This window comes from Mustela erminea, chromosome 4, assembly GCF_009829155.1.
Source record: "Mustela erminea isolate mMusErm1 chromosome 4, mMusErm1.Pri, whole genome shotgun sequence".
NCBI classification, from domain to species: domain Eukaryota; kingdom Metazoa; phylum Chordata; class Mammalia; order Carnivora; family Mustelidae; genus Mustela; species Mustela erminea.
In genome coordinates, this window is record NC_045617.1 from 88,830,577 (window position 1) to 88,855,582 (window position 25,006).

At 42.0% G+C, this 25,006-nt stretch overlaps 1 protein-coding gene across 3 annotated transcripts; it reads right to left on the reverse strand.

Moving 5' to 3' along the window:
• Positions 1-367: 367 nt before the first annotated feature.
• On the reverse strand, positions 368-20,303 carry MRPS10 (mitochondrial ribosomal protein S10). Of its 3 annotated transcripts, XM_032339961.1 has the most exons (8): positions 20,199-20,294; positions 19,357-19,425; positions 8,209-8,273; positions 8,047-8,119; positions 5,635-5,771; positions 3,865-3,973; positions 2,476-2,565; positions 368-2,040 (listed from the first exon to the last, which is right to left on the reverse strand). In XM_032339961.1, the coding sequence occupies exons 2-8, from the start codon at positions 19,378-19,380 to the stop codon at positions 1,960-1,962; spliced, it is 579 nt and encodes a 192-aa protein (XP_032195852.1). In that variant the 5' UTR covers positions 19,381-19,425; positions 20,199-20,294; the 3' UTR covers positions 368-1,959. The 3 variants fall into 3 exon arrangements, with proteins under 3 accessions (XP_032195852.1, XP_032195851.1, XP_032195853.1); XM_032339960.1 differs by lacking the exon at positions 19,357-19,425 and having other exon boundaries at positions 20,199-20,303; XM_032339962.1 differs by lacking the exon at positions 19,357-19,425 and having other exon boundaries at positions 1,960-2,040; positions 2,442-2,565; positions 20,199-20,303.
• Positions 20,304-25,006: the final 4,703 nt, after the last annotated feature.

Sequence of the window (25,006 nt, forward strand, 5' to 3'; positions counted from 1 at the left end):
TCTATCTGTGGAGGTCTGTCAATAACTTTAAACAGATAATAACATTATTTTGTTTAATATAAAAAGAAAATGTATCTCAGATCAGAGAGAACAACAATGAACCCAGGATTACACCTCAGTAAATAAAAAAAACCCTCACTTCCTACCTGCCTTGTGGTTCATTCCATCAGGTCCTTTTCTCTCATGACCTCCCTTCCCCAAATGGACAAAATATGGTACTTGGGTATTAATTATGATTTTCGCAATAGGCACTTTTCTCAGGAAACCCAATTTAAAAAGTCCTGTCAGGATGAAGAAATTACCTTGTTTATATCAGGAAGTAGGCTTCAAATATGCCAAATACTTTTGTCAAAGAAAGACCACTAAGTTTTTATTATGTATGTAGTTTATTTGTATATTCACCTTAAAACAAGATTTTAATACGTAATTTGAAGTGCTAAGTAATCTGGTTATAGACTGATTTAGTCGCAAACCAGCTCTTAGGAGATTCATACCTTTGAAAGAGCTCACAAGGACCGTCACTGGAGGCAAGTTTGCATAAATCACCTTAGGATACAGTGATTAATACTGTCAGTAAAAAAAGGCTTAAATGATCCATATTTAAGAATTTCTTTTAAAGTAAAAAGAAGTCATAGATTGTGGCTTTGCTAGATATAGTTCTGTTACATCACTCTTGTTTTATTCATTAGTTCTTGATGTCGAGGCTTAGACCTGGGATAAGCGTGCCTTACACACTCGTGAATGACATCATTGACCACTGAGCGGGAAACCGAGTGAGGTCACGGGCACAAGACTGTAACTCTTTTCATGTTAATGACAGCACTGGAAGTCTGACGCCTAAGCAGTGTGCATTCAAAGCGCGAATACCTGAAAGTGGGCCGGGGAAAGGGACCTGGGATGCCAGTTTAAGGGGAGAAAAACTGAGAAGTCATAACGACCCCAAAGATAGGAAGGAAACCGCAAAAAGACACGGATCGGATTGTGCTGTAGAAAGGAAACGAATCGCTCCCTTGGGGTTCCTATACCAGCAGTTCCAGCCCATGGTAGCTTTGCCTCTTTCAGGCTTTTAACTCTGATTTAATTTCATGGAAAAGTAGACCTCTCCAAAGAGAAAGAATGCCATTTACCAAAAGAAAGAGGCCTTGTCAACATGGGGTTTAATAAGGAAAAATATTTATCCGCGCCCTGTACAGTATTCAAAAGCCATTATTTCCATTTACTGTTTGGTATTTTCTACAGTGCTGGTTACAGAGTTAACAAAAGCCTCCTGAGTGAATGAATCACAGGATGAAAAAGGTGATACAGTGATTTCTTGAGAGCTCAGATTCCATAACAGTGAGCCTTCCCAGAGGCCTGGTGAGGGTCTGGGCCACAAGAGGAGTTCAGTGCGTGAGATGCTGCCCACTACATTCATGTTCAAGAAGGTCACGCTTAAATGAGGTAAAATTTGGAGGTTACAATCCCCAAACTAGCATTTGCCAGCTAGCATTGCGGTAAATGGGAAGAACTTTAACTGTTCAGTGTTAAACTAACCAAGTTAACCGAAGGTTCCTTCTAGGTGGCTCAAAAGGGAAAATGTGCGTAAGGAATATTTCAAAGACTGACTTTCAGATGAAATGATACAGATTAAAATTAGCACGATCTAATCACTGAACAGTAACAGAGTACCAAAATACAAACTCGATTCTCTTGGCGCACAGCAGTCCAAGTGGTTTGCTCACATTTGTTAAAATCAGAACTGAAAGGATGAGTGTACAGAAGAACAGGTCAAGTGGTTTTTCACTCTAGTCCAGTGTGTCACTGAAGTTCGGCCCCTTGCTGTGAGCTGATCAGGGCATGTGCGGTCACACAGGCTCCACGGAGCGGTCAGGTAGACTCATGGTCGAGCCTCTCTATCTCAACATACATTTCTGACCTCCTCTTGGGTCAAAGGCCAGCACCAGCAGACTCGCTGAGACTTTAGGACTTGCTTTCTTTTTCTTCTGGTACCGTTTCCCAGACTGGCTCCTTGATGTGTTCTGGTAACTGTTCTAATTTGGTCTAAAAAGAGAAAAACAGAACTATAACATAATGTGGACTTCACTGAACTCTTTGGCCACAGATGGGATTTATTCATTTTGTTCCCTCAAGTCCTCTTGTTTTCTTTTTCCCTCTCACTCCCCCTTATCTCTGTGTAGGGCTCTCCAACAAGGAGAAGGAACCTGGACGGTGTACAAAAACACTCTCACACGGATCACTCGGTGATCTCCAGGGACTGCCAATGAATGTGGCCCCTCTGTCCACTACTGCTGAGGGGAAGGGAGACCAGGGACAGCTTGGGGAGGACGTGGGCTGTCGGCACTGCGCAGGGAGGCAAGGACCCCCACCATGGTGGCAACTCAGCCCCCAGTCTGCCTCAGGGGCAGGACAGGGCTGTGAAGTAGCAAAACAATAATACATACCTCTTGCCAATGGAGCCAGAAATTTAAGTCATACCTTTGTTACTTCCATGGCAACTCCTTCAGGTAAGTTACGCTGAATATATTCCAAGTAGACATCTGCTGTACTTCCAGTTAGATGTTCTAACTAAAATTTCAAACATGAAATTTTGAAATTTCATGATATGCTGTTAAAGCAGAAATTTTAAGGTTTTTTTCTTCTTAAAGTAAAAGCTCTATAGCCTCTTCTTTCGCTATGAAATCTTACATGGAATTCCAGCTTTGTTTTTTTTTAAGACAGAGAGAAAGCGTGAGCACAGGTGAGGGTGGGGGGGCAGAAGGAGAGGGAAAGAGAATCCCGAGCAGGCTCTACGGGCAGGCTCTATGGGCAGCACATAGCCCAGCTTGGGCTTGATCTCATGATCCTGAGACCACGAACTGAGCTGAAATCAAGAATCAGACACTTAACTGATTGAGCCACCCAGATACCTCCAGAATTCCAGCTTAAAAGGAAAAAAATATTGGAGTGTCTGGGTGGCTCAACTGGCTAAGCAACTGCTCTTGGCTCAGGTCATGATTTCAGGCTCCTGGGACTGACCCCACATTGGGCTCCCCACTCAGGAGGGGAGTCTGCTTGTCCCCCTGTAACCCCTCCTCCCTCTGCTCACATACAGATTCTTGCTGATAAATAGATAAAATCTTTAAAAATAAATAAATAAATAAAAATAACTAAAAATAAATAAATAAAAAAGATCTTCTGGTTGATTGGAAGGGGCGAGCACAGCGTACTGGATACCTTAAAACCAGGGCTCTATGGAACCCAGCCAGCAAGTGTGATTTACCTGCATTTGTTTTCATGACATTTACTAATCATTTACTATGTAACAGGAGGATTCTAAGTGCTTTCAATAAATACCGCATTTAATCCTCACACTAAACTTACGAGATGCATACCAGAATCGCTCATTCCACAGATCGGGGAACTGAGGTGCAGACCACACTGCTGGGACATGCCGGTACTTGGACCTGATTCCAGAACCCTTGCCTCCTTAACCACAAGACCACGCTGACCCGACTGGATGCGCGAACGAGTAACTGACGAATGAAAAACCTTCCTGTTTCCCGTTGTGGACATGGAAAACCCACTAGTGTGTGAGAAGAATCACTAGAACTATGTAGGAACTTAACTAGAATTTATGAAATCTAAGCCAAATCCTTCCAAGGTTTCATACTGCATGAAAATTAGCATACCCTGCATTGCTGAGTTGAAGTACAAACTGCTCTGAAGGATGGCTGTGAGTCTCATTTCCTATCATTTACCTTTTCTCCAGTCAAAAGTCACCGGCTGACAGAAAGTCCACCCAGTCAACGTCAAAGGACAGTTACAGGGTGCTAGTATAAAACCCCGGGCATTTCAAAAACGCTTTAATGTCTGAAATTAACTCACCTCTAAACATCTGTAAAGTGTTCTCATTTCATACTGAACTCTGTGCTTCTTGAAAATATGCACTGATTTGAGAAGAGTAAATCGCTCTATTTTCCTTGGAGGTTCATGTCTGAAAAATCAATGGGCAAACAACATACTAAGCTAAGTGGTGTTAAAACCTGAGTCACCGATAGCAAAGCATGATTCCACAATTTCGTAGGCGGGGCTCATAATTATAGGCATTAGCTACCACTTACAGACTTGCAGCTGTCAAGACTGTCACGCGTTAACAACTGCTGTCATAAAGCTCAGGCCAAAGTAAACACAGCAGACGGCAAGGGGAACAAATATCCCACAGACCCAGAACTGAGCCTTGGCAATGCAAGGGCACAGTGCATGCCTCTGGCTCTTACCCGCCGCCCACCTTAGTCTGGTTTTGGCCAAATGTATGAACTGTGAAGAGTGGAACTAATGTGTTGCTGTGTGTGTTGTTTTAGGGAAATCTGCAAATCTACCAATAACCACGAAACTAAAAAGCCTGTTATGGGAATGGTGTGGGTTCCTTCTGTTTTCTTATAAAGCAAGCCTGGCAAAGCCCTAAATGGGCCTTGTTCAGCACCAGAAGGAACAGGTGACAAAAGAGGTGCAGCAGTGCCCCCCCCTTACCCATGGTTTTGCTTCCAGTGGTTTTAGCCGCCTGTGGCCAACCACAGGCCCGAAGCAGGTAAGTCCTTCTGAAAGAGTCAGTAGGTTAAGAGCAGTCTAACGTGACATCACAGTACCTACAGCACTCAGCTCATTTCGTCTCACTGCCTGGGCAACTCATCATCTCACATCATCCCAAGGCTGAGTACAGCACAAGAAGGTATTTTGAGAGAGGAAGAGAGAGACGGCATATTCACGTAGCTTTTATTATAGTATATTGTTGCAACTGTTCTATTTCATGACTGGGTATTGTTGTTAATCTCTTCCTGTGCCTAATTTATAAATCACTTTAGCACAGGCATATAGGTATAGGAGAAAAAAAACGACATGCAGGATTCAGTGCCCTTCCCAGGTCTAGGCACCGGCTGGGGGTGCTGAGTGCCCTCCATGGACAAGGGGGAGACTACTATAGTTATACTTGACCCAGCAGTGATTTCAAGGTCATCTGAAGCTTGCCTTGCTCCTGCGTGAAATCACTAGGTGAGTGATGTTTCCAGAGGTAGTTTTGAAACAATAGCTATTAGCAAAGACCATCAGAGTCTGAAAAGATTAATTTTTCACCTAATTCACCTCCCTGCCCCACAGAGTCTCTAGACATTAGGGCTTCGTGGGTCTCCTTATGTCTGTGCAATTGCTAAAGAAAGGATTTCCTTTATTTTCCTTGTTCACTCGTTCTAGTTTTTAAAAATTCTAGTAGGCAGGAATCCTGATTAGGATAACACAATAAACCTAAACTCTACCCACTATGAGTTTCTATGCTACCTTAAGGCCTTAGACCTAGCTGGAATCAGCACCATTTTTCAGGTTGATCACGTTATAGCAGATAATAGGTCAGATTAGGAAAGATCATACTTACATTTTATTTTATTTTTTTAGAAGATTTTATTTATTTGAGACACGAGAGAGAGAGAGATCATGAGCAGGGGTGGGGTAGAGGTAGAAGCAGACTCCCCACTGAGCAGAGACTCCCCCCCACACCCCCGCCACCGCCGCAGTGTGGAACTCAATCCCAGGATCCTGGGATCGTGACCCCAGCAGAAGGCAGACACTTAACCTGATTGAGCCACCCAGGCGCCCCATACTTACACTTTAATAGAGATACCAAGTTCTTTCGCAGCAAGCACTGCAAAATATTCATAACTGTCCAATACAGCCTTATCATGGCCTTTTACTAAAACTGACAGGCGCTTATATAATGTATCTGGTTCATCAGAGATGGTTATCTACAATTTTAAAATCAAAAACAAAAGTTTCAGTTATGGTTCCTCTAGTATTTATAATTGGAAAATTTCATGTATTATCCTCAACTGAACAATTTCAGAGTTTACTAATAAGCGGGGCAAAAAATGCTGAGTAATAGCTTAATACTATTAGCTTAATTACCTAGCTACTTTCACATTCAGATCTCCACAATGACTCCTACAATCCGTTAAAATAAAGTTTAAATCAAAGGACTTTCAAGCAACCTGCAAAGTCACTAATGGAACCTTCTAACTTCATAGTTATTGATAATTGATACTGATATTGGTATCTGATCCCAAATACATAATGGGAAAAGATTTTGGGGTCTGTTAACAAAGTAGCCTGGTGAGAAGGTCAGAAGATGTGGACTGGGAATTAAACTGTCACTTCCAGCTGAGTAAAAACAGGCAAGTCCCAGGATTTCACTGCATGACAGTCTGCTCATATATAAAATAGGATCATCATCCTTATGCTAGAGAGTTCACAGCATTTCTGTGGCCAAAAAATAACAAAACACAGATGAAGTGCTTAGAAATTACAAAATGTTGTTACACAAAGGCAAGCTATTGCTATTCATATTTTTACTAGTTTTTTTTTCTTTTCGATTTTGTTAGAGCGGGAGTGCACAAAGCAGGGGACAGTGGCAGGTAGAGGGAAAAACAGGCCTCCTGCTAAGCAAGGAGCCCAGTGCAGGACTCAGTCCCAGGACCTTGGGATCATGACCTGAGCTGAAGGCAGAGGCTTAACTGAATAAGCCACCCAGGCGTTCCTTATTAGGTTTTATTCATGTATGTTTTGCCTGCCCTAATAGAAAAATTACTCATTTCTAATTAAAATGTTTTGGCACTGACTGTACATTTAACTTCTCCCTCTTCTACTCTAATACTTAAAGATCTTAGGAATAATGGGTCTGACATTTCTGACTTTCTTCCAAGAGATGAATTACATTCACCTTCATTTGTCCATTAGACCAGTAATTTATCTTACTAATCCAATGATTCAGGGTTAAATTACTTCACTCCTGAAAGGAGATCTACTTATTAACCAGGAAGCTACCTAGACATTTACTCTCAATTACCCCAAATACAGTTGCTCGAAGAAGTGACTATGCTGATATTCTGTATCATAACTTGGGGTACTGGGGAAAGGGAGTAGAGCTCCAAGATGTGTTTTGACTGGTCCCTGTAGGGCTTTAAATACAGTCTGAATCTGTTGTGATAGGAAAACTCAAGAAATTTTGAATAAAAATTTGGATTTCATGTTAGCATGGAAAACTTAAGACAAGACATCACTAGTCTACATGTCTACAGGCAACATGTGGCTGGAGTAAGTGGTAGCTGTCTCACTTATAAAGGGCATAGCCTATCACTGTGCCCACGCCACCACCTCTTCTTACAGACTTGCCCATGAGAACACCTGGCGTGGAGGCCCAGGGTTCGTATGTACTTTCATGGAAAGAGATCCAGTATCTATTCAGTGAAAACAAATCAAAAGAGCAGTACATAATGTATAGCAGAATTCCAGTTTCGTGAGCACATGCATAGAGAGGATGGTTACACACAGACAAATGTCTAGAAGAAGTCATACCGAATGGTTAACAAGGGATTATTTTTGAGGGGTGGAAATGAAAAGATCCAGAATTTAATTTACACAAAAACTGGGTTGATAAATTATGGTTCTTATTTAAAGGAAATAAGGTTACACAGCTACTTCTAGATTTTCTTTGCCAGTGGTAATGCTCCTCCTTGCTGTGAATAATAAAGGACTGTCCAGGCCCAGCCTCTATGCCTTAAAGTGGAAACAAAGACTTGAAGCCTCCAAGAAAAATATTTTCTGTAACATAATATGAAGTATTCTGCACCATTAATTATGACTACTCATCACACTGTGCTGAGCTAAAGCAAAAATCTGCTTCTTCTCACAGTAATTAGTTATTTGGGGTAAATAACCAATTCCTTGACCCCCTGAAAGATGGTATGAGCATGCAGAAATGTCAGAGTACTTCACTCAGGCACACCGTGCCCCTGCCAGTATTCCAGAACAAAACATTTTTGTCCATAAGGTGTTTGGGAAACAGCCTCAAATGAAATACAGAGGAAAATCTATTGCTAATACAGCTCTTTATCAAGAAATAGGAAGTACAAGAGTGCTATGAACTGTGTAATCCTGGCAATTCACAGACCTGTACCCCTGGGGCTAATAATACATTTTATGTTTATTAAAAAAATTTTAAAAAAAGAAATAGGAAGTACATACCTTAGGTTTGGTCAAATCCTTGGGAATATCAACGTGTAGGTTTGAAAACTGTACCCATTTCATACTGGTAGTGCTACGTGTGGAAACAAAGGAAAAACCTAAGTGATATAGTACAAAAGCCCATTTCCTTATTCAATTTAGCACATCTAATTACATACTTACAGGAGAAAGCCACCATTTCTGGTTGTACTGCTCTTAGAAGGGTTTACAGAAAAATTCCTTGAACCCTAAAAAAAGGGGGGAGCATGTTTTAGAATTAAAGTCAATCCTTAAACATTCAGTTTCCCTTAAAAAAAAAAAAAAGAAATCAAAAGATGTACAATCCTTCAAATTAAGGACTATCTCATTATTTCAGATGAAGATACTAGGGTAACTAAAATGCCAGATTAGATTTCATTTAAAAACAAGAGGAGGGGGCGCCGGGGTGGCTCAGTGGGTTGGGCTGCTGCCTTCGGCTCAGGTCATGATCTCAGGGTCCTGGGATCGAGTCCCGCATCGGGCTCTTTGCTCAGCAGGGAGCCTGCTTCCCTCTCTCTCTTTCTGCCTGCCTCTCCGTCTACTTGTGATTTATGTCTGTCAAATAAATAAAATCTTTAAAAAAAAAAAAGAGGACAATGAAAGAGTTGGTAATCAAAACAAATTCTCAGAATACGACAGCATCTGTATCTCTTAAAGCTTAGATTAAGAACTTTTTAAAAAAGCACTTTACAGACACACATAAGCAATTCTCACACTGAAAGAACATCTATGATTTTAAGTATGTGGACATCAAGGAAAAAGTGACTTCATTTTCCCATTTTTTAAAATAGATTAAATGTACTACAATATAATACTTACCTTGCCTATTTCTGAGCAAGTCTCTTTTTAATTTATTTATAAGAATTGAAATAAGAATTCTAAAGTACCCTTTTTGCAAAGCTTTCATACATCTTTCTACTGTAAGTTTCTTGGCTTGGCTGGGAGATTTATAAATAAACTGAAATACAGTGAAACACACATCATCTTACACCACTGCTGTACCTCATACTCCCAACAATCCAGCCTTTCCACATCCTTTATTGTCAGCTCCCTCTGGTGGACAAAACTTCTAGCTGCAGGACACCTGTGGCACTATATCTAATAATGTAATTTGCCATCTGTTTCCCCCTTGAGCTTTCCTGATTTAAAAATGTAACCTGGGAGGGGTGCTGGGTGGCGTAGTCAATGAAGCATCCGACTCTTGGTTTTGACTCAGGTTATGATCTCAGGTTATAAGATCCCAGCCCTCTGTGGGACTGTGTATTCAGCAGAAAGTCAACTTAAAACACTCTCCCCTCTGCCCCTCTACCCCATGCTTGCTCGATCTCTTTCTCTAAAATAAATAAGTAAATAATTTTAAAATAGATTGTATTTATTTATTTGAGAGAGAGAAAGCAAGACAGATCAGAGGGAGAGAGAGAAGCAGACTCCCCACTGAGCAGAGAGCCCAATGTGGGGCTCAATTCCAGGACCTTGAGATCATGATCTGAGCCCAAGGCAGATGCTTTACCGAATGAACCACCCAGGCACCCCAATAAATAATTTAAAAAAAAAATGTAACTTGAGAAAGTATAGTTAGATCCTCAAAAATACTCAGAAAATGAAAATAACACTTCAGTACAATAAAACTTTAAACAACTGGGGGGTCACCTAAGTATTTTTTTTTTTAATTTTTCAAAAAATTTTTAAAGATTTTATTTATTTATTTGACAGAGAGAGATGACAAGTAGGCAGAGAGGCAGGCAGAGAAAGAGGGGGAAGCAGGCTCCCTGCTGAGCAGAAAGCCCGATGTGGGGCTTGATCCCAGGACCCTGGGATCATGACCTGAGCCAAAAGCAGAGGCTTTAACCCACTGAGCCACCCAGGCACCCCACCTAAGTATGTTTTAAAAGCCTACTCACTTTCTCTTCACTTACTGTCCTCTCCCCCCGCACTGCCATACCCAAGAATGGATGTAAACCAAAACTTTCATATTCTCCCTTGGATGAAGGGAGAAAAACAAAAAGAAAGGATATTAAGCAATATAATACAAAGTAGTAGCAGATGAGTGTCATTTGCCCACACACGATCACAGTTCCTCTGCCTCCCTCCTTGCATGTACACCAGAGATCCCACAAACTGTGCAAAAGCACCACAGGTCTGGGCACCTGGGTGGCTCAGGCAGTTAAACATCTAACTCTTGATTTTGGCCCCCCCTCTCTTAAAAAAGGAGGGGGCACAAATCTAAGCAATAGGACACTTTCCAGTCATATTCTCCAAGTACAAACCTCTGCTTTTAAAAGTTGGAGCTCAGGGATGCCTGGGTGGCGCAGTGGGTTAAGCGTCTGCCTTCAGCTCAGGTCATGATCTCATGGTCCTGGGATCAAGCCCCACATCAGGCTCCCAGCTCAGCGGGCAGCCTGCTGCTCCCCCTGCTTGTACTCACTCTCTGACAAATAAATAAAATCCTTTAAAAAAAAGTGCTGTTATAACCACAAATCAACTTTTTAAAAAAATATATTTATTTTATTTATCTGGGTGGAGGGGCAGGAGAGGGAGAGAGAATCTCAAGCTGACTCTGCACTGAGTGTGGAGCCTGATATGGGGCTCAATCTAACGACCCTGAGATCCTGACCTGAGCAGAAACCAAGAGTTGGATGCTTAACGGACTGTACCACCCGGGTGTACCCAACAGGAAAAGATGTTCACTGAATCTTCTACAAGAAATGATTGCCTCTTGCAACTCAGCCAATGAAAAACCATCACTCTGAACTCTTGTTTTCCACTGGACTTTCAAAACCCCTCCCAACTTCTTCCTTTTTCTCCATAAAAAATTTCTCTTCTTTGTTTCTGGGACTTGTCCATGGTTTTGCAATAACTTGCATGTCCCAAACTGCAATTCTCTGCCATTCCAAAATAAACCAAATAACTTTCATTTTTAAGGTTAACATTATTTGGTGATCAGAGTGGGATCCAGGGTGCCTCGGTGGCTCAGTGGGTTAAAGCCTCTGCCTTCCGCTCAGGTCATGATCCACGGGTCCTGGGATCGAGTCCCGCATCAGGCTCTCTGCTCAGCAGGGAACCTGCTTCCTCCTCTCTCTCTGCCTGCTTGTGATCTCTGTCTGTCAAATAAATAAATAAAATCTTAAAAAAAAAAAAAAAGAAGAAGTGGGATCCAGAAATATTCAATAACTTCGAGGCTGATGAGCAAACAGGTGCTAGGGCACACAGAGCCAATGAAGTTCACTGTTCTCTTACCAACCCTGGAGTTGGAGGCTCTTTTTCCTGGACTTCGAGCTCTACTCTCTGCGTTTTGAGCTCTCCAGGATCTGTTTCAAGGCTCTGTCCTTTCAGAGTGCTGGTCTGACCTTTGGACTGACTTCTCTTTGGAACCAGACAGTTCCTATTGGAACTGTGCCTACTTGGAATGGAAGTGTGTTAGTTTTGGTCCACCTCCTTTCCAGAACTGGGCTGTTCCTACTGGTTCCGTGCTGGCCTTTGGTCCAATTCCTTTGGAACTTAGATGTTCCTGTTGAAACTATGCCGTTGAGGAATTTTTCTTTTTTTACTCTAGAGAAAAACCTCTAAGAAACAGGATCCCCGTCATTAAAATGATTTGAGGGCAGCTCCCCTTCTGAAACACTAGTGGTTTTATGTTTAAAAGCTGTGGTTCTTCCTCCTGACCATCTCTAACTGTAGTTACTGACTTAATCAAAAGAAATTTAGAATGTCAATGGACATTATGGGGAACTTCTGATTTCCTCCCAACTAAACCAGGCAGCTAAGTCTCCAAAACTGTCAAAACTGAATAGGATGCCTATTTTGATTGGTATCTTAGAGCTTCTAAACACTATCATGGAATCTAAAATAGCCTCTCCACAAAATACAATTTCTAGACTAACTGCAGCAAAGATAAAAAGGCTCCTGAGATCTGAGGGATGCCCTCCCTGCCCAACTCCCAGGACTGTGGCAGCTACTTTATGCTCAGCAGTGCGCCCCCCCCCGCCCCCGGGTGTCATCACCCTCCTTCTCCTTGTGACGCCTCCAGCTCCTCCACACCCTCAACTTCCCTGTTCTAATTCTCCCACCAAACTTTCTTTTGCATCTGAACCTCAGCCTGCTCCGTCCTCTACTGAACCTATCAAAATCTGCCCCTTTAAAGTTAAATCTTTTTACTTTAAAAACATTTTTTTTCTTTTTTGAGAACATGCATGTGCCCAAGTGAGGGAAGGGGCAGAGGGAGAGAATCTCAAGCAGACTTCCTGATACGGGGCTTGATCTCACAACTCTGAGATCACGACCTGAGCCGAAATCAAGGTGGACATTTAACTGCCTGAGCCACCTAGGTGCCCCTAAAGTTAAAATCTTCTGAGGATCCAAATAAACCCCAAATTTCTTATGTTCTCTAGAATGATGCTGAATTGAGAGCCACAGTTGAAGTTTCCTGTAGTGACTGAGAACCCCCACAGGTTTGCAGGAAGCATTTCACATAGTTATTCAAACTTACCAACCTGGTTTCTCAGATTTTTTAGAAATTAGTCCATTTTCATGTTGATGAGGGCTAAGCCAAATATTGGCTGTAGCTAGCCCGATGGGAATATCTCAAAAGGAATTTAGAGAAACAGACCCCTAACTTTTGCTAAGATGCTAGAACAATTGCCTGAAATCTCCACCAAGCAATTACACTAGCTTTTCCTAAGCCTGTTGAATGGACCAAAGTTAAGTCTCGCATACAAAAGCCTGATGAACCTGTTCATGACTACTGTAATTGATTTCAGATTATTTTCAAAGAAAATTCTGGTCTTCTTTTTCATGTTGAATCCATCAGAGTAGCATTTAGCTATGTTTCTTAATGGGCTGAACTGGGCTAACTCTTTTAGGTAAATAAAACCAAGATGGAGTGGGAAACTGTGTCCACTCCTGATTTAGTTAATTTGGCAAACCAGCCTGCTAGTACCCTAGGGCAGTCGCCTAAAAGACCACTAAAACTCTTAACTTTCTTTCCATCTTCTTCTTCTTCTTCTTTTTTTTTTTTTTTTTTAAGTAGGCTCCATGTCCAGCATGGAGCCCAATGCAGGGCCTGAACTCATGATCCCAAGATCAAGATCTGAGCTGAGATCAAGAGTTGGACAGTTACCCGACTGAGCCACTCAGGCATCCGTAAATTCTTAATTTTCAACTCTAACAAATGAAGGTCCTTAAACAAACCAAAAACTTTCTTGTTTCTGCTATTACTGCAAAGAGCCAGAACACTGGGAAAAAGGTTACCATCATAAGTGCTCCAGGTGTCTTCAGCCCTCTACAGGCAGCCTTTCCAATGACTACGAGGAACTATAGGGGCTCCTCCCTAAAATCCCTCTCGATTGGCTCAGAGAAACCACTGTTCAGTTCAGAAAGAAAATCTTTGTCCTTACTGACACCAGAACTACACTCTTGGTGCTCAGTCCCAGTACTGCAAAGCAGTTCCTCCCTGCCTTACAGTTCTAAAATGGTTCAAACAACTCTCTAATGAACTTCACCAGTTTCCTGTCTCTGAACCAGTTCCTGTTGGTCTAGGTCCATTGGGAGATACAAATCCTTTTCTCCTTAGTTCCTCTGCTCCTAGTCATTTATTGGGCTAAGACTTTTTAAAAATTTTTATTTATTCATTTTAGAAAGAGAAAGATACAGAGACACAACATGAGCAGGGGGAAAGGCAGATGCCCTGCTGAGCCAGAAGCCCAACCTGGGACTTGATCAAAGGACCTAGAGATCATGAGCTGAGCTAAAGGCAGAAGGGAGTTGGGGTAAATTGGAAGGAGAGGTGAATCATGAGAGACTATGGACTCTGAAAAACAATCTGAGGGGTTTGGAGTGGCGGGGGGGGGTGGGAGGTTGGGGTACCAGGTGGTGGGTATTATAGAGGGCACGGATTGCATGGAGCACTGGATGTGGTGAAAAAATAATGAATACTGTTTTTCTGAAAATAAATAAATCGAAATAAATAAATAAATAAATAAATAAATAAAGGCAGATGCTTAGCCATCTGAGCGACCCAGGCGCCCCTGGGGCAGGACTTTTTCTTTTTTAAAGATTTTACTTATTTATTTAACAGACAGAGACCACAAACAGGCAGAGAGGCAGACAGAGAGGAAGGGAAGGAGGCTCCCCGCTGAGCAGAGAGCCCGATGTAGGGCTCGATCCCAGTACCCTGGGATCATGACCTGAGCCGAAGGCAGAGGCTTTAACCCACTGAGCCACCCAGGTGCCCTGGGCCAGGACTTTTTTAAAATAAATGTATCATGCTGGGCATGATACATTTCTCTCAAAAGAGGGAAATAATTCTAGAATTTGACAGTAGTAATCAAAATGGCCAACAAGGTGGATTAAATGACCTTTTGACATCTTTTATTTGCTCCATGTCTGTTAGCACTGTGGCTGCATCTGGCGACACTGTTTGTCCTTACCGGCACAAATCCTCTTTCTGTACAAAATCCTCAACTGATAGGTAGAATCTACAGAGTACTTCCCATAAAGATTCAAACAGATCCCTCAACCCTCTCCCCAGAATTGATGAATACCTTATAAATAAAGAAGCCCCGGAGGGCATCAAGCCTGTAACAGCAGATTACAAAGCTCAGGGCCTTATCCCCTGCACTAGTCCTAGTTACTACCTACCCCTTTTGACCTGTGAGAAAACCCAATGGCCAAGGATGGAGGTTTGTCTACGGCCTCTGAACAATACACTGTTATCCCTGGCACCCTGTTGTTCCTAACCCCCACATGCTGCTGACAACCATTCCCAATGAAAGCAAATTTTTCACTGTAACTGAAAGGCAGAGTGTATTTTTTAGTATTCCAGTTGGTAAGGATAGCCAGTATCTTTTTGCTTCCACTTGGGAAGGTTGGAAAGATACCTGGACAGTAAGGCCTCAGAGTTGCACAGAGTCCTTACTTTTCACCAACCTTAAAAACAGATTTGGATGACTAAGTTTTCTGTAGGCTCTACCTTGTTATGTAGGTGATTTGCCTTTCTGTTGCCCTTCTCAAATCTCTTCTCAGTAAGATAGCATCTACCTACTAAAGCTTTTGGCTTGGGCCTTAAAAGGAACACAAAGCCTACAAAGGGAAAAACTGCAATTTGCTCAAACCCAGGTTCAATACTCAGAGCACCTATCTCAGATCAAGAACTACATTTGGATCCAGGGAGGACTCATACCATCCTGAACTTCCCCAAACCTAAAAAGAAGTGCCAATTACAAGGTTTTCGTGGACTGGCTGGCTGCTCTTGAAATTGGATTTGGAAACTTCTTCTATGGCTCACTCTCTATATGCTTTACTAAAAAACAAACAAACAAACAAACAAACAACCCCCAATCCTATCATTTGGAAAAATCAAGAAGACAAAACTTTTGGGACTTTAATAAAGCCCTCTGCCCTCAGACATCCTAATTACCAACTTCCCTTTACTCTTTGTACGTGGAAGGGAAAGGAACACCCTTGCGAGTACTCATCCCAAAACACAGGGACCATGATGGACCCATCGGATACTGTAGCCAATAACCAGACCCTGTAGCAAGATATTCCACTAACTTCTGAGCCATTCCCGCCACTGCACTTAATTAAGGCCACTGAATAAAAAAATCAAGGGATTCCCCTTTAACTATCCTTGAATTTTGGCTAAGGGTAAAGCTGCAAATTTATACCAATAGTCAGTATGTCTTTGGGGTAGTTCGTAATTTTGGAATGTTAGGAAGCAGTCAAGAAGTTTCCTGGGACACCTGAGTGGCTCAGATGGTTAAGCATCTGCCTTTGGCTCAGGTCAAGATCTTCATGTCCTGAGATCAAGCCCCACGTCAGGCTCCTAGGTCAGTGGGGAGTCTGCTTTTCCCTCTCAGTCTTTCCCCCTGCTTGTGCTCTTTCTGTCTCTCTCAAATGAATAAATTAAAAAAAATCTTAAAAAAAAAAAAAGTTTCCTAATCTCCAATTTATCCCCATGATAAATTAATAACATTTCCTATTTCCAATTTATTCAATACCATACTTTGGCTGGCTGCTGTTACTAAGGTTCCCAGGCATTCCAGACTCAACTCCCTGGGCACCAAACGAAACCACCTCACTACTACTTTCAACAAAAATACTGCTTTCAAAGAAATCAATAGCCAAACCTCTGTCATGGTCCAAAGGGATGTTCCCCAAAATGATAATCTGGAAAAATTAACCACAGATACCCAACAATTGGTCCCAGAGAGGGAAAAACAGTATCAGAAAGAGAGTAATTATTGGCTTGATAAAAACAGAACTGTGGGGCGCCTGGGTGGCTCAGTGGGTTAAAGCCATTCCCTTCGGCTCATGATCCCGGAGTCCTGGCATTTTGCCCCGCATCGGGCTCGCTGCTCAGCAGGTAGCCTGCTTCCTCCTCTCTCTCGACCTGCCTCTCTGCCCATTTGTGATCTCTGTCAAATAAATAAATAAAATCTTAAAAAAAAAAAAAAAAAAGAAAAAAGAAAAAAAAGAGAGAGAAAACTGTAGTTTGGACCAAATAACAATCTGACCTTACCAGAAATTCTAACATTCCCACTACTAAACACTGCACATGCATTAAACCATTGGTCTACTGACAAAATGACAGCATCACTAACTAATATTTATGGGGGAATTTTTTTCTTTAAGAGAGAGAGAGAGCATGGGGAAAGGAGAATGGGGAAAGTCAAAAGTAGAGGGAGAGAGAGTCTTTTTTTTTTTTTTAAAGATTTTATTTATTTATTTGACAGACAGATCACAAGTAGGCAGAGAGGCAGGAGGAAGCAGGCTCCCTGCTGAGCAGAGAGCCAATGCAGGGCTTGATCCCAAGACCCTGGGATCATGACTTGAGCTGAAGGCAGAGGCTTTAACCCACTGAGCCACCCAGGCGCTATGGGGAAATATTAGTAAGGGCGCAAAAAACATCTACCTCACTCATCCCACCTGTCCAAAGTGCAATGGAAAGAAATCTATTCGCAAGAATTTCACACTAGTCCCCCACCTCATGGATATAAATATGCTTTAGTCATGGTTTGTACGTTTCTCACTGAACTAAAGCTTTTCCTTATAGACAGGCCACTGCTTCTTCTGTGGCTAAAATTCTGTTAGAAAGGATTATTCCTACTGGGGAACCCCTCTTGAACTTCAGAGTGATTGTGGAACCCACGTTACTAGTCAGGTGCTTTTAACAAGTCTGTGCTGTTTGGCTGGTTTTATAACACTTTCATTGTATATATACCATCTTCAGTCCTCAGGGTTAGTTAAACTCACTAACGGTACTATTAAGATTCAACTTAATAGTAGAGACTCTCCCAATACCTTGGCTGAGAGACTGTCGTTGGTCCTTCTGAATCTCAGATCCACCCACTGTGGAACTCAGACTCTCACTCTCTGAGCTAGTCACAGGATGCCCAATGCACCTAGTCCCTGCCTCCTTGACCCACAACTAATAAAAGGATATATACTTCGTATTATAAAGGCCTAATTATTTCTATTAAAAACAACCATCCTTTGGTCGAGGAATCTCTTCACAGTGCATTCCTGGGAGACAGACCTTAATCATCACACCTTGCAACCTGGAGATTGCATCTACTGGAAAAGATACATCCAGAAAGACTCCCTTTAACCTTGCTGGAAGGGACCTCATCGGCTACTGCTAACCAACCCTTGTGCTCTGAACTCCAAGGGACAGACTGCTGAGTTCACAGGACACATCTTAAGAAAGATCAAACACTGACTGGACCTGCCCACCATCTGATGAACTAAAAGTAAAGATTTCCCAAAACTCAAGTAGATGAATTTGAAGAAACAGCTTTTTAAAGATGTCCAGGCCAGGCCTGTATACCTTTTCCCATTTACTTCTACTACCTCTTTTGTGGAAAGAAAATGCCCTTGTCTACATTTTGCAAACCCTCGTGAAAGGGGGAAACCTCTTCCTTTGATTATGGCCTTTTGAAAACAGCCGCATCAGGATCCTAGGTCAAAAAAACCTTCCAGGGGCACCCGGGTGGCTCAGTGGGTTGAGCCGCTGCCTTCGGCTCGGGTCATGATCTCAGGGTCCTGGGATCCCGCATCGGGCTCTCCGCTCAGCGGGGAGCCTGCTTCCCTCTCTCTCTCTGCCTACTTGTGATCTTTCTCTGTCAAATAAATAAATAAAATCTTTAAAAAAAAAAAAAAAAAAAAAAAACACCAACCTTCCACATGCTTTTTCTGAAGGGTGAGACAGTTCAGCATTCACAAGTCTCCTGTTCATCCGGACTCTTAACTGACTCTGGCATCTTATCCAAATTCACAATCTCTGAATTTGCAACCTTATGTGCTGTATTATTGGATGACATTTGGTTCCAAACAGTTCTTTTGGGATAACAATAGTGCTTTCATTTATCTTTGAAGTTTTACTATTTTTGTAAAAAGTTCATTAGCTATTAGCTTCATGTTTATGACTACACTGTATCTTCCCAAATGCACTCAGCTAATTCTTTCAGAGTGATCTTACAGCCTTCACTATTTTGTCTTCATGGCTACATGAAGCAGGGACTTCAGGTTTGCCTTTGTAGGGGTAACTTTCCTTCCCTAACTTGGAATAAGTGCCACTAAATATTTCAGTTGGCTACCTTCAGACTTAGGGCAGAACCATCATACAATCTGAAATTGTTACACTTCTTTTGTTTTGCGTAATTATTTAAGTTTTGTACTTAGCCTGTCCAACTTTTGTAAAAACGATGTAACCAATAAGGAGATGATCTCCAGTGCTCATAAGCTTGATAATGTCTTGACAGATGGAAATGCCTGAGCATTTTCCCTGCCACCCCTCCTTGTTACTTGAATGAGACCTCAGTAGGTTACCAATCTATAGCTTCCCTCAGACATAAAACATGGCAACCAGGAAAAGTCCTTCCGGACACTGAGGGACACAACCACTAAACATGGAAACCTGACTCCCCAATCAGCAATGCTTTTGGAGAAAGATCTTCATCAAAAGGAGATGTAAAAATGAAGGGAAACCTCACTCAAGTAGAGCTGGCGGCTAAAAGGGGGACCCACACTACTTAAAATCAATTACAGGAAGAACTGCCAATTACAGGCCTCAAGAGAAGAATCATCAACAGAAAAGAAAGATCAATTACAGGCCCCAACAGAAGAAGACCTACACTGAATCTTCTACAAGAAACTGACCACCCTGCAATTCAACCAAGGAGAAACCATCTTCACCCTGAACTCTGGCTTTTCTCCAATGGACTTCCATTCAAAACAGTCCCTCCTATGTACTTCCTTCTTTGTAAAGAAGTAAGGCTTTATCTGTGGACTTACCATTAGTTTTGCCATAGCTTGCATGTCCGAAATTGCAATTCTGTTAATTCCTGAATAAACTCATTTTTGCTGGTAAAGTAAGTTTTATTTTTAAAGTTAACAAGAGACTTACAAAAACAGAAAACACAGCCACTCTTATAACAAACCCTGAAAAACTTAGTTATCGCTCCATAAAAAAGTTAATAAGAATAAGCTAACTTTATTTTTTAAATGAATAAGTATTTTTAAGACTCTCAGTTTGATTTTCTAGTAAGCTACATAACCATAGCTAAAACCCACAAAAACAAAAGCTCTTTGGAGTCCTCAACCACTTTTAAAATGTTAAAGGGGTAGTGAGACTAAATATTTTGAGAATCACTGCTTAAGTTTTTGCTTTGTCTCCAAAGAACGGCAGAGAATCCTTAACCCATTCCTAAGACTTCTGCGACTCTCATCTAATCTCACAACCTCCAGATATCAGAAAAACATCACAATTTGGTTCCATGAGAGGTCTAAGACCTTGTACCAGTTCAGCCCCTAATTTTACCGAGGCAATCATTCTCTGAGCTTCAGTTTATTTTGTAAACCTGAAAGCAGGGGTTTGAAACATATGCTGTTCAATATTCTTTACAGCTCTGACATACTGTGATTCTTGTTACCGTTTTTGTCCTGAATCTTTTTATGGTTTACCCCGTGAGAGAATACGAAATAAAACCAGCCCCTTTCCCGCCACCTTCCGGCAAAGCCCCACGATGAGGAATAAATATCGGAGAAAATTCCAGACGGCCACAACGACATCTGGCAATCAGATTTTGTGGCTACTAACATGTTAGCTGGCTTAGCACCCCCAGCCCACCACGTACCTGCCAGAGACGCCGGCACATGGAGCCGAGCATTCCCCGCGCCGCCATCTTGCCTCCAAGACCTCCCAAGACTGCTTCCGGGGTCACGGCGGCGCCCTCAGGCCATAGAGTTCCGCTTAAGGAGAGAGTGTATCCTTGCGTTCCGGCACAGAAACAACCATAGAGACTTTATTCCATGCTTTTTGAGGGTGGGACTGATAATAGGGCTGGCTTCCCTAGGGTTGGCCGACTAGCCGATGCTCCGTATTGATAACATTGCATCAACCCATGTCTAGATTGTTACCAAGTTCCTTAAATGTTTCCTCTTCAAATCCTGTTTGCCTTATGTAGTTCCTGTTTTGTTGGAGGCAACATAATACATGCTTTGAAAAATATATGTTAATATATTAGCAGCAATTATTTCTGGGTAGTGGATTATCAATGGTTGATTTATTTTCCTATTTCTGCATTTTAAAAAAAATTTTTAACAAAATTTGTATTTCATTAAAAAGAAAAAGTACCAGGGGTGCCTTGCTAGCTGGGTCAGTGGAGCGTGTGTCTCTTGATCTCAGGGTTGTGAGTTTGAGCCCCATGTTAGGTGTAGAGATTACTTAAAAATAAAATCTTAGAAAAGAAAAAGAAAGAAAGAAAAAGTACTTTACTTCATTTCAATAGCCTTGCTATGTTCTGTAATCCTATATTCCTTTCTCACATCATTTCACATTTTTGTGCCCCACCCCCTGCCATCCTGCACAACACTGTCCTACAGGTCTTCTGAAGTCTTCATTTCCTTATGTTACTTTAGTATTTCAGAATTTACAATTGCTGCCATTACCCAGTACCACAAACCAAAAAGTTTTATAACTAAAAAATGGTTATTAATGTCTACCATAATTTAGCTCCAACCCTTTTGAACTGGAGTTTGTTGTAGTAGAAGTCTCTTACATTTGTGTAATTCTCTAAGTTTTATTTTCCCCAGGTGTTTTCACAGATGCAATTCAGCATAAGGGAAAACTCTAGACTTACAATTGGGAGATCTGGGTTTACCACTTAGCTGAATGACTGGGCAAGTTACTTGCCCACTCTGAGCCTCAAGTTTCTCATATATCAACTAGAGATGATAATAATTGTTCCCATTTCAAATAACTGCCATGCAGGATAAATGAAATACTGATGTGTGAAGGTTTGGTATAATGCCCAGCACATAATGATGCAAGGTAAATATCATCCACTATTTACAACATAAAGTTTCTGCACCTGGATGGTGCAGTCGGTTGAGCATCTAACTGTTGGTCTCTGCCTGGGTTGGGATCTAGGATTCATGGGGTTGAGCCCTGCATTGGACTCTGTATGTGACCAGGAGTTGGCTAGAGATTCTCTCCCTCAATCACCACCCCCAACCCAAATCAATCAATCAAATCAATCTTTCTATCCTTCTATCAATCAATCAATCTTCTACCTCACAGGCCTTGCAAGATTGTTGAGTGGATTAGGGATGCCTGGGTGGCTTTGTTGTTAAGTGTCTGCCTTCAGCTCAGGCTATGATCTCAGGGTCCTGGGATCAAGTCTTGCATCAGGCTCCTGTTCAATAGGATTCTGCCTCTCCCTCTGCCCTCTCCCCTGTTTGTGTGCATTCTCCCCCTCTCTCAAATAAATAAATAAAACCTCTTAAAGAAAAAGATTGTTGAATGGATTAAAAATAAAAAGATCAAGTTTATGAGAATATTTTGTACCACCTAACTAAGGTACTATGCAAATATATTCTCTCCCCTCCAAGTAGGTTATCACTCACCCTACTTGGCAGGCAAGAGAACCAAGGAAGAAGTAGCATGATTTTCCCAACATCACACAAATTGATGAGGATAGGAACAGAAATCAGTTTTGGGGCCCCTCAGACTAGCCTCTTTTCACTAGAAGTCTGTCCACGTGGCGGTGTGGCGGAAATGTACAGATGTTGATACACCAGAGCATGTAAACACCACACCTTACACCTGTACTCTACTGTCCTTGACTGCGCCCAGCTTTGGCAGGCTGCCCAGAGCCCTTTTCAGAGCTAGGCTCCCTCTCTGAATTGTGACGTTCAAAGTTGGCTGGTCTCTCCCAGCCAGTGGGGCTCTCCAGTAGCTCTCCAATTCTCCTGTTACTTCTGAAGTTTGCCTCTGTTTCTCTTAACGGCGCTTCTGCAACAGCTTTTCAGCCTGCCTCCTGCCCGCTTTGAGTAGTCTCTAGTGGTTGAGTGTTCCACAGCCACAATGATGGTGACATTCTCCCAATTTGATCCTCACAGGAAGACACAAATTTTATCCTAATTTTAGAGTGAGGTCACTGAAGCTCAGAGATGAAATGACTCCTATGAATTAGTTACAGCTGAACCAATAACCATCTTCAAAATCTTAGCTCTGTACCTGTCTACCTTTGCAGTGGGTTGCAGTGGGTTACTCTGTGATGACATGTGGTTCTATTTAAGTCCCTGTGGATTTGAGGGCTAGAGAACCCCACTCGCCCACCTCCCTGCAAGAGAAAGGGCTTATTTTTATTTTTAAAAATGTGTGGACTGAACTACCCCTAGAACTGGAAAAAAACCCACTGGAAAAGTGGCTTCAAAGCAACCTTAAGGACTGGATACCCTCTCCATTTTTAAAACCAAACATGGTCTCTCTAATGGTGGGCTTTCCCTGCTTTCAAGGAGCTTCTGCTCCTCCAGAATTCTGCATTGCACATGGCCATTGCTGGTTGCCTTTGGCTTACTGTGTTTCTCCATTCATACCCTCAAATCCGGAGATTTGATTTGGTCCCTGCATTTTCCTGGGCCAAACCATATTGTGTGTCACCAAGCAGCCTATGGGCCCAATAGCATGGTGTCAGGTGCCAGCCCTGGTCCAATTAACTGGGGGCGAAGGGGAGAGTCACTGTGAGGGGTCTTGCCAGCCATGGGGCCATAGAGAGGGTTCTCTGCCATGGTGTGTAGGCAAGGACAGTGCTCTCTAGCTTGACCCAGACACTATGGGCCTCTTCTACTACCTAAACTTTCAAATGTCTGACTTACTATAAGATGAGTAGGAGGCTAAATGATTCTATGCAGTTGAGGGAAGTACACCTTGCTTTATATTCAGGAAGAACAAAAGTATATGAGTCATATATTTCTACCTTATATTTTGATTGCACCAGCTGTTCTGTTTTAAAAGACAGCCCTTTTCCCTTGATTGTGATGGTTTCACAGGTATATACTTATCTTCAAAGTTACAGCTCATCGAGCTGTATATGTTAAATATGTATAGCTTTTTGTATGTCAAGCACATCTCAATGAAGGGATTTTAACAATGCCAATTATTGCTAAAACTGAAGTTACACAAGCAGAGGAAGTAATGACTTAAAACAGCCCAGAGCAAGCACCAGTGTAGTAAGGGTATGTGTGCTGGAATGCAAGACAAGCAGGGATGGCTTCTCTGGCCTTAAACAACTAACTTACCTTGGGGCAGGGGTGGGATGGGGAGGGCAGCCCTTTTCAAAGATTATCTCTCTTTTTTTTTTTTTAAGATTTTATTTATTTATTTGACAGACAGAGATCGCAAAAAGGCAGAGAGAGAGAGAGGAGGAAGCAGGCACTCTGCTGAGCAGAGAGCTCAGTGTGGGCTGGATCTCAGGACCCTGGGATCATGACCTGAGCTGAAGGCAGTGGCTTTAATCCACTGAGCCACCCAGACGCTCCAAAGATTCTCTCTCTTATATAAAGGAAATAATCAGCACCTTTTCCTCTCTCTTTTTAAAAAGATTTTTATTGTTTATTTACTTATCTGATAGAGAGAGAGAGACACAGTGAGAGAGGGAACACAAGCAGGAGCAGTGGGAGAGGGAGAAGCAGATTTCCTGCTGAGCAGGGAGCGTGATGCATGGCTCAATCCCAGGACCCTGGCATCATGATCTGAGCCAAAGGCAGACACATGCTTAATGACTGAGCCACCCAAGCGCCCCACTTTGGCTCTTTTATACAGGGATGTCTGTGATCCAAAGATAATCTATGGTTCACTTAGGAACATATTATTCGATTTCTTAACATATCTTCTTAAATGTGTTTTGCTTGTGTCAACATTGAAACTCATTCTCATTCCTAGAGCACACCCCAGCTGGCTGGCTGTGGTTGAGGGAGGTAGACTGGGAGTCTATGAATTTCAAGAGGCTTTATTTACACACACACACATACACACACACTCATACACGCATACCTAGAAGAGTAAATTAATAAATTTATTTATTATATTAGTATTATTAATATTAGTATTATTTATTTTTATTAGTATTGTTAATAATTAATCAATTTAACAGACTGTTGCTGAGCACCCGATACACATTGCTGGGGGAGGCAATGGTGGTAACAGGGTTCAGATTATTAATAAAACATGACCTTTGCTCTTCCCAGTGGTGAAATTAGATCAAGTCCCAGACCTCTATATGTTCTAAGTATTAAATCAGCAGGAAGGAATGTTGGTCATCTTCACACTTTCTTCCCACATGTATAATACAGTGTGGAATAGTGTTTTCTGGGGCGCCTGGGTAGCTCAGTGGGTAGAAGCCTCTGCCTTTGGCTCAGGTCATGATCTCAGGGTTGTTGGGATTGAGCCTGGGGTATTGGGCTCTCTGCTCAGCAGGGAACCTGTTTCCTCCTCTCTCTCTTACCTGCCTCTCTGCCTACTTGTGATCTCTGTCTGTCAAATACATAAATAAAATCTTAAAAAAAGAAAAAGGAATAGTGCTTTCTACATGGGTATCATGAGTACTGAATGAATAAACAGGAAAACGTCTTCAGATCGGACACGGGAACCTCTGCAAGC